Raw genomic sequence first — 14,909 nt, 5'->3', positions numbered from 1 at the left:
ATTCCTGGGCTATCTTGTAGAAAGGATGAACAAACCTAAATACCTCAGGGCCTATCCAAACGCTGCTGTAGTTCGGTCATTATATGTTAATTTAACTGTTTGCCAACATTCGAAATCATTGGTGCACGCATTGCCTGTGAGCAGCGGTTCTGTACATTATGCAGGGAATTTCTTATTGAAACTATGAGGCATTTGTTTGTTAACTGTGTAAGTTTGTACACCATTAGGGACTGATATTTCATTAAATAGATTGTTTTAGATTTTGTAAACAGGAGCTCTGGAAACGTTCTATGGGTGGGGACGATCTTAATATTATGTATTATGGTGCTAACTATTGCGATTATTTAATGAAAACATTTTATGAACTTGGTGCATGAATTGGATGTGTCTTTATTCTATAAGGCCTGTTATCATTTTATGGAATTATGTTATGAATTTGATGTTTTAGATTTGTTTTCTTTTTATGTTGCTTTTATGACTTTTATGGATTTTATTTATCTTAGAAATATGATTATTTAATTACATGTGCAATAAATAAATAAATATTGAGGAAAACGTGTGGTTAGGCGTATTGTGCACTGTAAACACTATGGCCTCTTGGTGCTGCGCAATCAGCTCACGTAGAGGAGTGTTGCGTGTCTCCACTGCTTTGCCCTGTGCTACTGAGCCAACACACTCTTCATTGGTAAGAGAGTGGTGGTGCAGGGACACCTGGTATAATCAGAGGCAAAGCAAAGCTGATGTCCCAACCTGCGGCAGGACAGTGCAGGGGTTGGTGCAGAGGTCTGCATGAAGGGTGCTGTGAGTGGAAGGGGAACAGGAAGAGAGGAAAGAGGAAAGAGGGAGATGTGGTAAATGGGAGAAGATAAATCGTGCAGGAAATGTTTTTCTTAACTTCTTAGAAGATCTGTAAGGAGGGTGGGGTGGCTATGTGTCAAAGGGTTTCATTTGTTTGTTGACATATTTTAAAATAACCTGGTGTTTTATAACTGATTATTAAACAAGTATTCATAGAGGATTACAGCAGACTGGCTATAATATGGTTTGTTCACAAAGAGTCTGCTCACCAGAACCATCCGTTTTCAGGCTATCCAATTCATGTTTAATAAACATCTTCGGTACAACTTAAGCCATGATATGATGTGTTTCAATAAAGCATTCAAAATAGAGGAGGAACAGAAGAAAAGGCCAATGCATTTCGGATCATCCCTGATCCTTCATCAGGGCCTGTCGGTATCCTAGAAATCCATACACTACACATTATATTATGGCTTAAATTGAACCAAAGCAGTTTATTAAACGTTAATTGTACTAGGCTGAAAACTGATGGTTCTGCACAGCAGACTCTTTGTGAGCATTCCATTGTATAACTGGCCTGCTTTAATCCTCTTTGATTGCGCAATTTACCCAGAATGCCAGTGGTTCAGCGGCAGTGCTCCGACTCACTCCTCGGCTTTGTGTCTATTAAACAAGTATTAAAATATGTGTCCTTTGTTCATGGTTATTAGATAGATTTACAATCTCCTCCACCTGATTGTTTGCCAGGTCTGAGTGAGTGGGAACCTTTTTCCACTCTCTCTCATTCTTTTACTCTGGTTATGAGAATCGTTTGTATTTTCTTTTATATCTTTATCTTGGAGTCATGCTTTCCGAGTATTGTGACTTCTGCCATTGACTTTTGCAGCACACAGAACTCCCTGTGCAGTGTTGCTGGGATCCCCTTATTCCCTTTTTATTTTCTATGATTTCCCTTGTGAGCAACCATATTTCCAAGGGCAGGGGAATATTTAGTATCCTTCCTAACTTTTCTGTTGTGAGATCATCACACACCATATGTGGGGTGCTGAGGGGTTACATTGTATCCCCTTTCTCTCTGCTCCTGTAACTTTTTGGCAACAGTGGCAAGCTAATCTGAGGGCAGTGGTTTTATTCTACCTACTTTTATGTATTGAGTCACTCGCAGGCTGTAGTCACAGCTGTGGTAATGCACAGAAGGGTCACCATTGACACAAAATGGTAACAGTCTTCTTTTTTCGCCAATTCAAGATGGATTTTCCTTTCTTGGCCCTTCTTCTTTTATACAGGGAGGGGAAAGTCCTTGTTAGTTCTTTGTCTTTGGAGGGTTTCCATGGGAAAGCCTGCCAAGGTGTCAGGGTGTCTGTGAAGACAGAAAAGAAGGGAGTATATTAAATCACCACTGCTATTTATCTTCTGCTGTGCCTACCTGTAACCATTTCAAATTGGGAGACTGGCTGTCCTGAACAGACAGCCACCAACAAAAGTCTGAATGTTGTATGGGTGCTCATTGGCTGGGTTCCTGCATAAAAGGCGTGGTTCCTAAAGTTGAAGACATGTTGACCACTGGGAAGAGAAATCCTGAACAAGAAGATGACCAGAGACATCCACAGCCAATTCCAGAGAGCACTCGAGACTGCTGAGTAAACACTGCTGTCCCAATATCACCTCCTGTGCCACAGAGGAGTGCCAAAGAAGACTACTCCCTCCCTTAGACTGATGGGTCCAATCAGTCTTACAACAACCTGCGTTTTGAGCCATCCCACGATGACCTGTGACCTTCCTGGGATGCACACCGCCAATACCCTGGGACCTGCGACCATCATGCAGTGCATCATCTTCCGAAGATTGAATCCTGCTGAAACTTTGATGGACCCCGTCCGGGCCTCCAGAGGTAAGACTCCACTCCTTGAAGTCCTCTCACCAGAGTGATCGACTGAGAAAGCGAGATAAATCAACCGGTCAGTAACCGTTCTTCACTGGTGCTTCAGAAAAGGTGACAGAATCACAGAACCATGAAGAATCCTTTGCTGGACATCCCTTCCCTTGACTACTGCTGAAAGATCCACTTAAGTGTCCTTCCTTCTGTCACACTATGCAGGAATCCAGTGACTGGGGTCTGCTGCTGCTGCTGCTGCACCAAGAGGGCATCCTGCTGCATCATCTTCTGCACTCCAAAGACACTGGGGGACATGAGGTAGAACTTACCTAGGAGAGTTTCACCACTACTGTGTTGCTGGGTGGTGATTCAAATGTTCTGGAGTTCGCCTATTCATGTTTTCTCAGGCCAAAAGCCTGTATGCCTTCGGGGGGGCTTTTCTGAAGTCTCTGAACCCTTTTATGAGCACAAGGTTTTACTTACTTGTAACAGAAACCTCCTCTGGAACTCCTGACTTTTTCCAGCCTGTTCCTTCCTTTGTTCTACCCTCCGGTCTGACTCTGAGACACTCATAACTAGATGGGGATGGACTAGTAAGCATAAGGCCTATGAAAAAGTATTACAAGTCTGAAAACGTATTTATCTGCTTTATATTGATCTTGTTCCATTCATTCTTAGCTGAAACAAATATTCTGAATGTATTAGAAAAGTGATTTTACTTACCTGTGAATTTCATACTGAAATTCTAAAGGTTACTACAAAAAGTGATTACTTACTGTGAATATTGCAATCGTCCTCCCATTGTGCTATTAGTACTTACCTTTCCAAATAATTATCCTTACCTTAGTGTTTATATAAAATAAACCAATATTTTACAGTGTAGAAGTGTTTCTTTGGACTAAGTTTATGTGTAGCTGTGAGCTCCTTGTACCTTCCTACAGTCCTTCCTTGCTTCTAAGATATGCCTGGCTGCTCAGCCATTGCTGCCAACATACTTGTGTGGTTCATGCCAATACTATGAGTTGGAGCCCTGTGTCCCAACTGAGAGTCTTTTAAAGTCCTACCATAGGTGGACTTTTGCAAAACTCCCTAACAATTGTATTAACAGAAGACATGTGGCATAATAAAACATTGTTGTTAAAAAAGCAACTTTTCTGTCAATGTAGAAGAAAAAAGAACATTTTGTCCTTTTTAATGCTGTGATTTCATGCTGCAATTCTAGCTAAAAATTCCCTTTCACCCATTACAGGAAAGCACTGGCAGCTACATCTCTTCATTCGTCAGCATTGTCTGGGAACTTGAGGCAAATAAATATTTAGGGCCTGATTTACAAATACTTTCCTAATACGGTTTGCACATTTAAAAGTGCTTTTGTAAATCAGGACCTAAGTGGTAGATGTTATAGTGTAATGCTTACATTTGCTTTCCCAGCACTGCCATGTTTACATAATAAATTCTACATGATTGACAGCACGTTCATGATTTTACAGTGCCTCAGGAAAGTGAAGTTGTCGGGTGCCTGTAACCCCCCGCCTGCTGTACACACTAAACTCTATAGGGAAGTCCAACCTTTTGGAGACCTTCAAATCAGAAATCTCATTTGCTACACTCACGCCGCGCAAAATGCTCACAGAATGTGCTCCAAAGTGCTGGCCCACACAAGGGCCCTGATAGCCCACGTATTGGCCCTGGACTCCTTAAAAACAATGGCTGATGTCTCTTCATTAAAAAGAAAATTCTCCCTCAACCCAAATACAGTGGAAACTCATTTTTTTATAGCACCTCCACCAAATATAGAAAAACATTTTGTAAAGGTTTATCCTGAACTACACCTCAGCATGAGAGTAAACTTGACTATATGGGATCATGCTTCAGATTTTGTTACTTTAATTTTACAGCCACAGTAAATATTACAGAAACCTCCCACCAATACTTGATTGAATGTGATTAAACTCCTCCTGCTCAGAAAGTCATACCGTTCACCACCATACACTATCCCATTCTAAAAGAGTAACTTAAGTTAGACGCAGCGGTCTTAACATCTGCATTGAATTGGTTCACCTGTTTGTAAAGAAATAGACATAAACGTATAAAGTTGCGGAAATTCATTGTGAACCCTCTACCATCTCTAAGAGGAGGACTCTACAAATCTCACCTAGCTTCATTTTCATTGATACACACATTACCACACTCTCAAAACTCACTCATAGAGCCTAGCTTCTCCTAGACTCACAAACCGATACAATTGGTAACATAAACTAACAAACACTGCCAATCAAGAGTTCACGCCTGAGGAAACTAGGTCAAGGACATCCAGATGTACATTGAAGACAGTTTCTTAAAGCAAAACCCTAGAATAGAATTCTCTCAGTCAATACTTTACTCTGACCATGTAAACGTACTAAAAATGTAGGTGTCGCTTCGACACAAATCTTCTCTTTAACATTCAAATGAATATTATCTCCAGAAATATCTGCAATTTCCAGATAAGAACAAACATAAATATTCCTTGTAACTTTTATCTCACACAAAGCCAGCAGAATAGGAGGCAGCTCAAAGTGCATACAGCTTACTAGAGTATTGCATGCCCCTTTACGCCACTTTCCACATTAAATTGCTCACATGCATATAATATATAGACCTCTGAAACATGCCCAGCAGACAATTTGATGCCATGGAAACTCATATAATTGTGCAATAATCATTTGATTGGCTCCCAATCTAAGCCCACATTTATTTCCAAACTTTCGTCTTCAAAAACACGTGCATAGTTGATGGCCTTTTGTTACCAAATTGTGTCTTGCCACTTGAGACTGTCCAATGGCTACTCATAATTCATTAGCATGTGAAAACCTACCTTATCTAATTGGCCTTGCTGTCAACTTCTGGTGATAGTTCAACAACGAATCTGTTCCTACTCCATTATAAATATTTTTCCTGAGTCACTCTGTTTGGTCAAGGCACCGCCAGGCAATTTCAGTTTTCACTAAAAAGCTTAAAATATGCTTACATGCACAAATATTGAGTCTTTTACTGTTTAGCATGCAATGATGTTTGGAATCTGGGCAACATGCTGTCCCAGGGACAGCGGGATACACACTTCTTCCTAAGAATAATGCAGGTTCTTCACTGCATTGCTCAAATTCTCTATTACATAATGGATATATGTAGACGACTTGTGTACCTGAATCCTGTCCCAGTGATGGTGAGTCTGGTACCACCACCAGTTCCTCCTCTTCTTGGCGTCACATCGCTGATGTTGGGTGTTAATGCCGCTCGATAGGTAAAAGCATGTTCTGATGTCACAAAATCATTTCCATTAAGAACGCTGACACTGCAGTTCTGCGAATCGCCTGTTCCTACAAAAACATGGGCCAGAAGATATCATTTTGTGGTTACAAGAGCTTAAAGATCAAATCAATTTTATAATGGCAACTATTGTTGATACGAACAGAGGTTTTATAAAATAATATCCACTGGGAAAGATTTAAGTAATACCGTGCCTTTTGAAATCAGATTTGAATAAGACTACTTCTGTGTAGCATAAGGCACACCCACACACTCCCTTTCTTCCTCCCGGCTCTGTCTTGAAAACTATGGGCAGCAGATCTGGTTTCATATTTTAAAGGCGCTCATTAATCTGCTGCAGCATTTTGAACGTCTTGTTATTTAGGATGATATGTTTCTTATGACAGGCATAACAGAGTCACAATGAATTCAATATTATGAATCCCTGGAACATTAAAGGGGTTGTATTGAACTGCTAGACTTCACATGCCCCATCTTGATGAATAGAGCACAATCCTTCACAAAGTCAATGAAAATACTAATTTTCATCTGCTATGCTACTGACATATGTTTAATGGTCTTAGAATTCTTTTTATAATATTGTAGATTAAAAGAGGATTCTGTCATTGACTAAAAGGTCACTCTGTAGATTGTCCACAAGGCTTTCTGGGGCCTGGGTCCAACATACCTTCAGCTATCCCTCCGCAAATACCTCCCATCTCGAGCACTCCGCTCCTCTACCTCTAACTCCCTCAGGGTCAGTCGTTTCTCAAAGAAACGAGCTGGGGGTAGATCTCTGTCTTCGGCTGGGACCTCCCTCTGGAACAGCCTCCCTGCCACTCTAAAACTTGAGGAGAACCATCTCCGGTTCCGGAAGCACCTCAAAACCTTCCTCTTTGCTTCTGCCTTCTCCTCCCCTCTCCCCTGTTGATTCTACTCTCCCTCGGCACCATGCACCTGGCCACCCGCTGTCCTCTGGGCACAGGTACCTGCTCATCTTGCCACCCTCGCGCACTGCCTGCGGGCCACCCCCTGCACGGGGGTCTGTATCTGTACCCATGTAGCCCTCCCCTTTTCTTCCTGCACTTTCAGACCTACACGGCCTGTTGCCACTTGCTGGCTGCACTCCCATTGTTTGTTGCCTTTTTATTTATTATTTTATTATTATTTTTGTTTTTTCTTTCTCGCTCCGCACTCTCCTTTTGTTCCCCCTTCCATGCACTTCTCCCCCTTCTCCCTCTACCCTGCACTTGCACGTTCTCAATGTCACTGGGCCTAGTAAGATAGTTGTTTTTGTTCTCCCCTGTTCCCTTTCCTTGTCGCGCTCTGAAACGGTTGTGTAGGAGCGCGATAGAAATAAAATATCAATCAATCAATCTGTAGAAATGTGCTTGCTACTCTGCAGTGAAATTCGTTATGTAGGCTACCACAAGGGTGCATGAAGTGTGAATGGTTTTGAGGGATTTCTTTCTGTGGTCTAGAACAGCTCTGATGCTGCCCCGGTGAATAGTGGGTTTCTGTCGTACTTCCCCTGTAGCAGGTCATGCACAGGGCAAAGCTACATGCTGTCAGAGGTCTGCACAGGCCCCTATTAGAAATGCAAATGTAATGCTGTTGATATGATATGATATGGCATTTATAACACTCCTGTACACAAGTTTTCTAAGCGTGACGGTTGAACTGCAGCAGTGTACTTGTCTTAACTTCTCTTTCCAGCACCTATTATGAACGCTCCAGAAATCAAACAGGTCTTGTTTCAGGACTATGAAGCCCACATTGTTGGATGATTAGACAATGGTGATTTCTTCTAGCAGCTTTGTAAAACTTCATGCAAATAATTTCACTATGTGGAAAAATACTAATCTATACCTAACATTTTATTTTATTTTTATTTGTATGTTATTGTTTAAAGTGCAGCCCTAGCTCGAGAGCAAATGAGTGCTGTACAAGATTCTCTGATAACATGGCATAAAGATTCAGTCAGTGTGCAATATGGTTACACCAAATGCCACACACACATTGAACAGAAACATTGGGCCTTATTCCGAATCCGGCGGTAACCCCGCCATGCTATCGGCGGGTTGCCACCGGACTCGGACTAATGTATCACTGCCTGACCTCCTGGTGTCACCGGCTCATTACCAGTCCGGCGGCCGAGAAGTCAGGTGCCGGTATATGTGTTAATCCCCATTCCCATAGAGTCCTACAGAATTAGGGACACAGGAGCACCGGAACCATTGCTACTGGTGCACATGCCCCCGTGAAAAGTCTGCCTACTGTGACCGTTGCACCTGGCAGGATCAGACCTGTCGGGCACAGCAACCCCGGCAGGCAGACTTGTACTTTGCTGGTCTGGAAACAAGGGTGCCGGTGAGCTTACCGGCACCCTTGTTTCCGGATCAGCAATTTCCTAATGAAGCCCATTATCATGGAGCTGATACTAAACAACCATGTCAACATCGCACTTGTGAAAATCCAGCCTTTATTATTGTTAATATTATTATTATTATTATTATTATTATTATTATTATTATTGTTGTATTTATTGAGCATGGACCAGCCTTTGTTAAAATGCAGCGAGCCACAAAAGGCACTCTCTGCAGCACAGAGCAGTTGATGCCACAGATCAATGTTTTCACATACAAGGAAAACAGACACTGAACAAAAACATTATCATAGAGCTGACCCTCAAACACCATGCCAACATGGAACTTGGAAAATTCAGCCTTAGTTCACCTGCAGCAGTGCGCAGCTGAATGTTTTGGATTTGGAGCCGCTTTGTTGCTTATTTGGAGAATGTGGTGCTGCCAATAATCTCAGGAACCATATTGCTAAATAGTGTTCATATGCAATGTTATTAGCAGCGCTGTCCAATTCGTCGGCTCCCGCCGGGTCTGAGATCCGGCAACAGAAATCTAGCCGGATCTCTGCCCGGCAAATAACCAACGCAAACCAAAGCGCTTCTGGCGCTGTGATATGGAGTGGGGGTGCAGAACCGTACACAGCATATTGGCGCCAGGACTGCTCTTCCGTTACATGACTGCTTTATTTCTCACCTCATCCCCTCGAGCTCAATCGCGAGCAAAGCCACTGAATAGTTGAAAGGCACCCCTGGTTCAGGGCAGCTGGTTAGGGACAGTGCAGGTTGGCAGGGGGTGACGCAGCTTGAGAACACAACATCAAAGGGCCATGCTTTTGTTATCCCATAGGAGCTGTCAGAGCTGCTAAGTGTCCAGTTGGGGCCTGTTCTGAGCAGGGGGGAATAGTTACAATCCGACTTCCTGGATGGGTGTTTCCTGGTGAGATTTCACCCCGCAGAGAGTATCTGTGTGCAAATGTGCATCTTACCCTTTCATAGATAAAAAGTAATTTCCAAACTCAAAAAGGCTGCTTAAACTTGCATTCACTAGTTTTTTCTGAAATGTTTCTTTTTTTTGTCAGACTACCAAACAAATACCCTGTCATTTTTGTGTCCCTTCCTTTGTGTTTTATCACAGGTTATATTTATAAAGATGTTATATGCTTGTCAAACTGCTTAATCACAAATAAATGTGTCTGTTGTGCTGACAGCAGTTACTAGGACATTTGACTGTGGGTTCATAAGTGCCAAGTTTTGATTTTCACTACAGGGGCAGAAATACCCTCATCTCTGCCTTGAATGTAAGAAGCCACCAGCCCAACGCATGCGCTGGCCAAACACATTTTATAGTACTTGTTTTTTATGAGGAATTGCAAAAAGTCTTATGATTAACCAGTTTTTAATATTTAATATCTAACATCTCAGCAGCGCTCTCTCGACCTGGTGATCAACCCTGGTAGCCTTCTACTGTAGAACGTGTCGATGGATCCCTTAATGTACTAAACATCACTGCATCACCAACCGTATTTTTGGTGCACTGCTGCCATGAAAGTGAATTAAAGTGGAATTGATGTACAGTGTAGAGTTTGGAAAGAAGCAGCATGAAAGAAATTACGCCATTTGTATTAAACTATTATTCTTAACATTTACTTTGAACAGAGTGCAACTGCCAGCTCCACCCCCTCAGAACTCTGTACCCTCCTCCAAACTCTGCCCCCACCTTGTAGGACCCCCCTTTCCATGGTTTTCCATTTACACCACTGGTTATTAGGTTAAAACCGATTTCTATCTAGGAGTGCCTGGGTCTGTGCGGGGGGGAGGGGCGTAGGAAATGGCAACATTGTGGGCCTCATTACAAGTTTGCTGATCTGGAACTAAGGTATCGGTAAGCTTGCCGGTACCGGTAAACTTGCCGGTACCGTAGTTCCCGGACCGGTAAACTACAATTCTGCTTGTGGGTGCCATTACGGCCGCCAGGTCTCACCTGACGGCCATACTGGCACCCGCGAGCAGAGCTTGGTAGTAGCACTGGCACCGTGTAACGGTGCCGGTGCTACTGTGCTCCCCATTCCCATTGAGACTATTGATCCGGTGGGTCGGAATACCCCAGTAATTGCCCATTGCCGGGTGCCAGTATTTTGAATGCTTTTATCGGCACGGCTACCGCCAAACTTGTAATGAGGTCCCATGTCTGCCAAAGAAGCATGTGTAGGCATGTCTAATAGTAAACATGTATTCATTCTGCTAGTTTAATTAAATGCAGTGCCTTACACGAAAAGTACGTACTAAAGTCATATAAAACATCACAACTGTTAGTTCTCCAAACACCTATATCCCGGTTTGTGGTAAGTACTCAGATTTACAGTTAGACACGACAGAGCATGGCATGACATAACACAACCTACCATTGTTCGGAGGAACTTTACAGAAGAGGTGGTGTAACCCAGATTGCTGTGTCTCTACAATGCACGCAGATCCGCATATGAGCACCTGCGAGATGTTTCGGTCAAAACCTGTGCCCGCCACAGTCAGTATCTGCCCTCCACCAAAGCTGCCTGAAAATGAAGAAAGCAAGTTCCACGTCATAAGACTCAAATCCTTTTCCAGTAGTTTTGCATATCCCAGGACCTGCGATGCCGAGCCATTCACTTCTACATTAGCATGGTATTTTCCAATGTGTCAACTAATTGCGCCGACAATCCACGTTAGGTTGGAACGTCTCCAAACGTTGAACTGGGCAACACAAAATAGCAGATTCAGTATGCCAGAGGCTGCAGAGAAATGCATGCCTCGGGCATAGACCCATTTCCTCTCATTTCAAACGGAACTTCCTTCGCTGCTGTGCTAATCACAGCTAAACTGAACTGGCATGCAATTGGGCGCGCTCACAGAGTAATACGGTGTGACCTTGCCAATGCATGTGAACGCATTATGCCTCATCAAATTGGCCTATGCAAGACAGTATTGTATGATTTTTTTAATTATTTAACAGAACACTCACATGCCTCAGATAGGCTTCTTGACGCTTAAAAGGGTTACATGTCTTTATATCGAAATACCCATACATCCAATCGTTTATCTTGAAAACCTTTATAGTGAATGCATTTTTTTGGGGGGTTCCCACCAAACCCCTGTTTCCCACTCCTAAAAACCCATCCCAACCATTTCCCCCAAAAAAAGTAGCCTGTTAGCGCACCCTAAATCAATTCACTATAAAGATTTTCAAGATAAAAGATTAGAAATATGTGTATTTGAATATACCAGATTCGATATAAACACTGTATACCGCTTAAAAGCATATGCACACACATTTCTTAAACGACACAGTAATAACGCGTGATTACAAGATAAAATACTTAAAGAAATAGAGGCGGGAACAGACATACAAAAACCCTGTTATCAGTCCGTAAATGAAATTAATATAAACATCCAGACAGAAAATAGGCTATACAGAGGGATGGCCATGGGTGGACTGGGAACCAAAAGAGGGCCTGGAAAGGATTTTTGGAGCGGTCCCCTAGGTCACATTTTGAGCCAGCCCAACCCATTTCCCATAACAGAATTTGAAATAAAATAGGTAAGCACAGAAAAGAGGCCGGTGATGCGGTGTCCCATGTAGGCCATGATTTCACCCCTGGGGTGGTCCTTCACTGGCCCAGAACATTTACTAACCATGTCACAAAACACGTGCCGCCCTTCCTAAGAAAGGCCCTGCTGGGCATGGCAAATCACACATGTATAGCATGGCATGCAGTGGTTTCACCTGCATCTCTTGTTTGTTTGTTTGTTTGTTTGTTTATTTGGTATAGCGCAGCACCAAACCCGAAGGGGTAGCTGGGCGCAAACAGTACAAGATTACTTAAGAACTTAGTTACAGGAGAAATACAATTTATGCAGTTCGCAGTTAAATCAAGAAAAGTGCAGTTTATACAGTTCACGTTAGATCAAAGGTAAGTATAGAAGGAAAGCAGAAGGAAAAGAAGAAAAAATGCGGAACTACGGTTCAGTCTAGTTGATCGGATGTCATTCAGCTGGTTGCAGACGTCTAGTGTCTATGTGGGAGGGGAAGGTCAAGCTAAGTTTCATTGGTCTTGACAAGTGACAAGTGACAAGTGTCTTAAATTGAATGCGTTAAAGTGATTGCCAAATTTATATGCATGTGTGCGGACTGTACTTGCACCTTCCGAATACTCACAAGGCATAATAGGTTCGTCCCTCTCCCACTCCCCCCACTGCTCTTAAATATTGTGTTTTAATGTATTGCCCACCCTTGTGCCCTTCCTGCCCAGTATTTTCTTATTGTATAAGTGCCTAACAAGCAAACAATAAACTAGTATATATATATATATATATATAATTAATTGTGGCTCTGCCTCCTTTTCCCACTTTGGGTTTTACCATTTCTCTTTAATTATTGGCATGTACCTCTTCGATTTTTGCCCATTAATGAGGGTGCCATTTGTGAGGTCTTATTTGATAGAGTGTGATTTCTATCCACTCTAACATGGCTGCCACGGTTATCACACATGGAATAACTTTCTGGTGGAGATAGGTGAAATAGTAATGGGACTATGCTTGATTTTTGCTTTGGTCGAGTTTAGGAGATGCCTCACGGAGAGTGCAGTTTTTTTCCCTCTGTTTTTGTGGATATATATTTATTGTGTGAGGGGATGGTGGCATGCAGGGGCCAGACAAGGGGCTAGAGGGAGGCCTGGGAGATGGCTGGGGAGAGGGAAGGGCATATAGGTGGAATCCCATAATAATATATATTTGTATATATCGTGACAATCAATTTAACTCCGGCTGTTTGCTTTTAATAAGATGAAGGTGAGACAGCATAGAGACATATACAATGCATATGTAGAGTAGTCGAATTTACTAAGCGTGCACATACCTTGGGCTGGGGAGACCGCCTCGATGCTGAATGCATAGGTGAAGAATGCTGCGCTTACAGCGTAGCCTTTCTGAACATGACGGAAAGTGACAGAAACATTCCCGCCCACGTGATCACCAACGGTGCACTGCAACGTGGCGTCCGTGACGGAGATTACAGCGCAATCCACGTTACCGACAGTCACGCTAACGTCAGAGCTGACATTCCCCAGCCCAGATCCCGTGAGCGTGACTATTGTTCCTGCCGACCCTGAAAAAAGAAACAATAAAAGTAATACATCAGATGGACTATGATGACTCCATATTCGTCATTCAGAAAAGCACAGGGTAGACTGTTGTGTGGGGGCAGTTATTTCCCATTTCACTGTTAGCTCAGCACCCTTCACAATGAAGTCTCAGTACTACCAACCTTCCAGTGCGCTAAAATACAGTAACATGGCTCTAGTTCAAATCCCAGATTCAGCATAAGAAAAGGTGGACGCTCATTCTCCCTTCTGGCAACTTACTAAACTGTGCAACTCCCTACCTATTTCTGAACCTCCTAATGTTCAGCTGGTAAGATAGCTCAATTTGTTGAGTACTCGTTGATGTGATCTGTGTTTGATCTGCAGGTGAAAATCCTGGCAAGTTCGACTGAGTCTTTTATCTTTCCGAGGTCGATAAAGTGAGAACCAATTTCGATTGGGTAATAATAATGTATGTATATATGTGCTATGTAAAGCGCTTTGGATAAAAGCAATGTATGAATAACAAATTATTATTCAGGAAAGAGCTCAAAACCTAGCTTTTCAATTCATTGACATGAACAAAGCACATCAATCCCGGAGTAATAAACAGGACACACTGGTCTCCTTTGATTTGGCTGGGATTGGACACTTAGAACTCCAAGCAGCAACTATCTACAGTGGAAATTGGTCTACTGCATGCGCTGAAGGAAACACAGTTTCAATCCAGGGTGCCCCGTCATCTTCTATGACATGCAACACACCTCCAGAGCCGATGAATTACAGGAAGAACTCCACCGCTGCACCGGTGAGAGTGGAGTATCTTAACGCCAACCCTAATCCTCCTTCCCAGAACCTCCCATTGCACGACTAACCTCCACTGCTAACATCTTTTTCAACCTAACGTCACTTTCATTCACTATCAGATGACTCACAAGGTCCAGCACACTTACTTACTCATACACCATCCCGTGACTATCAACATCCAAGGCTGCATCACTACTCTCCCCCCAACCCTGGGACTGCCATTACAGATGAGCACGCCCAGCATATATCTACCCCAGTGCTGGGAGGATAGCTCAGCGGCAACATGCTCACCTTGGAAACAAGATGACACGAAGCAACACAGGTGTGAATCCCGGGTCCGCGCTTAGAAACCTCTGTGTATTAAGCGTGTTATAAATAGGGAACTAAGAGATGCATGTTCCTGTAAAAAGTGCCTTGATGCCTGCGGGCTGTGTGTGCGCTTTAAAAATGCAAATAAATAAAAGAAGAACAGAGTAGAATCCCTGGGTGCTTCGGTCTGCACTCCTCAGCACTACAGGTTTTTCCACATCTGCCTTTCCCTTACCTATCCCCCTTCTTTTTCCACAGCCAAGCCAACATTATTGGCAGAAGGGCACTGAGCTGTATAGGACCACTTACCCTCCCTTGCTGAGCAATGTAATAGGATGCTGGTAGCAACAGCTCT

The 14,909-nt window shown here is 43.0% G+C and overlaps 1 protein-coding gene across 1 annotated transcript in view; it reads right to left on the bottom strand.

Moving 5' to 3' along the window:
* PKHD1L1 (PKHD1 like 1) overlaps positions 1-14,909 on the bottom strand; it is a 361,418-nt gene that overhangs the window by 148,622 nt on the left and 197,887 nt on the right. The window contains exons 40-42 of the mRNA XM_069622133.1: positions 13,216-13,464; positions 10,727-10,876; positions 5,859-6,033 (exon numbers count right to left, since the gene is read on the bottom strand). Coding sequence (XP_069478234.1) covers positions 5,859-6,033; positions 10,727-10,876; positions 13,216-13,464 — 574 coding nt within the window. The remainder of the gene's footprint in view (positions 1-5,858; positions 6,034-10,726; positions 10,877-13,215; positions 13,465-14,909) is intronic.

Source organism: Ambystoma mexicanum, chromosome 5q (assembly GCF_040938575.1).
Source record: "Ambystoma mexicanum isolate Mex_15411 chromosome 5q, UKY_AmexF1_1, whole genome shotgun sequence".
In the NCBI taxonomy this organism is placed as follows: Eukaryota; Metazoa; Chordata; class Amphibia; order Caudata; family Ambystomatidae; genus Ambystoma; species Ambystoma mexicanum.
The sequence above is the reverse complement of the archived record's forward strand: the minus strand, read 5'-3'. Positions and strand labels throughout refer to the sequence as shown.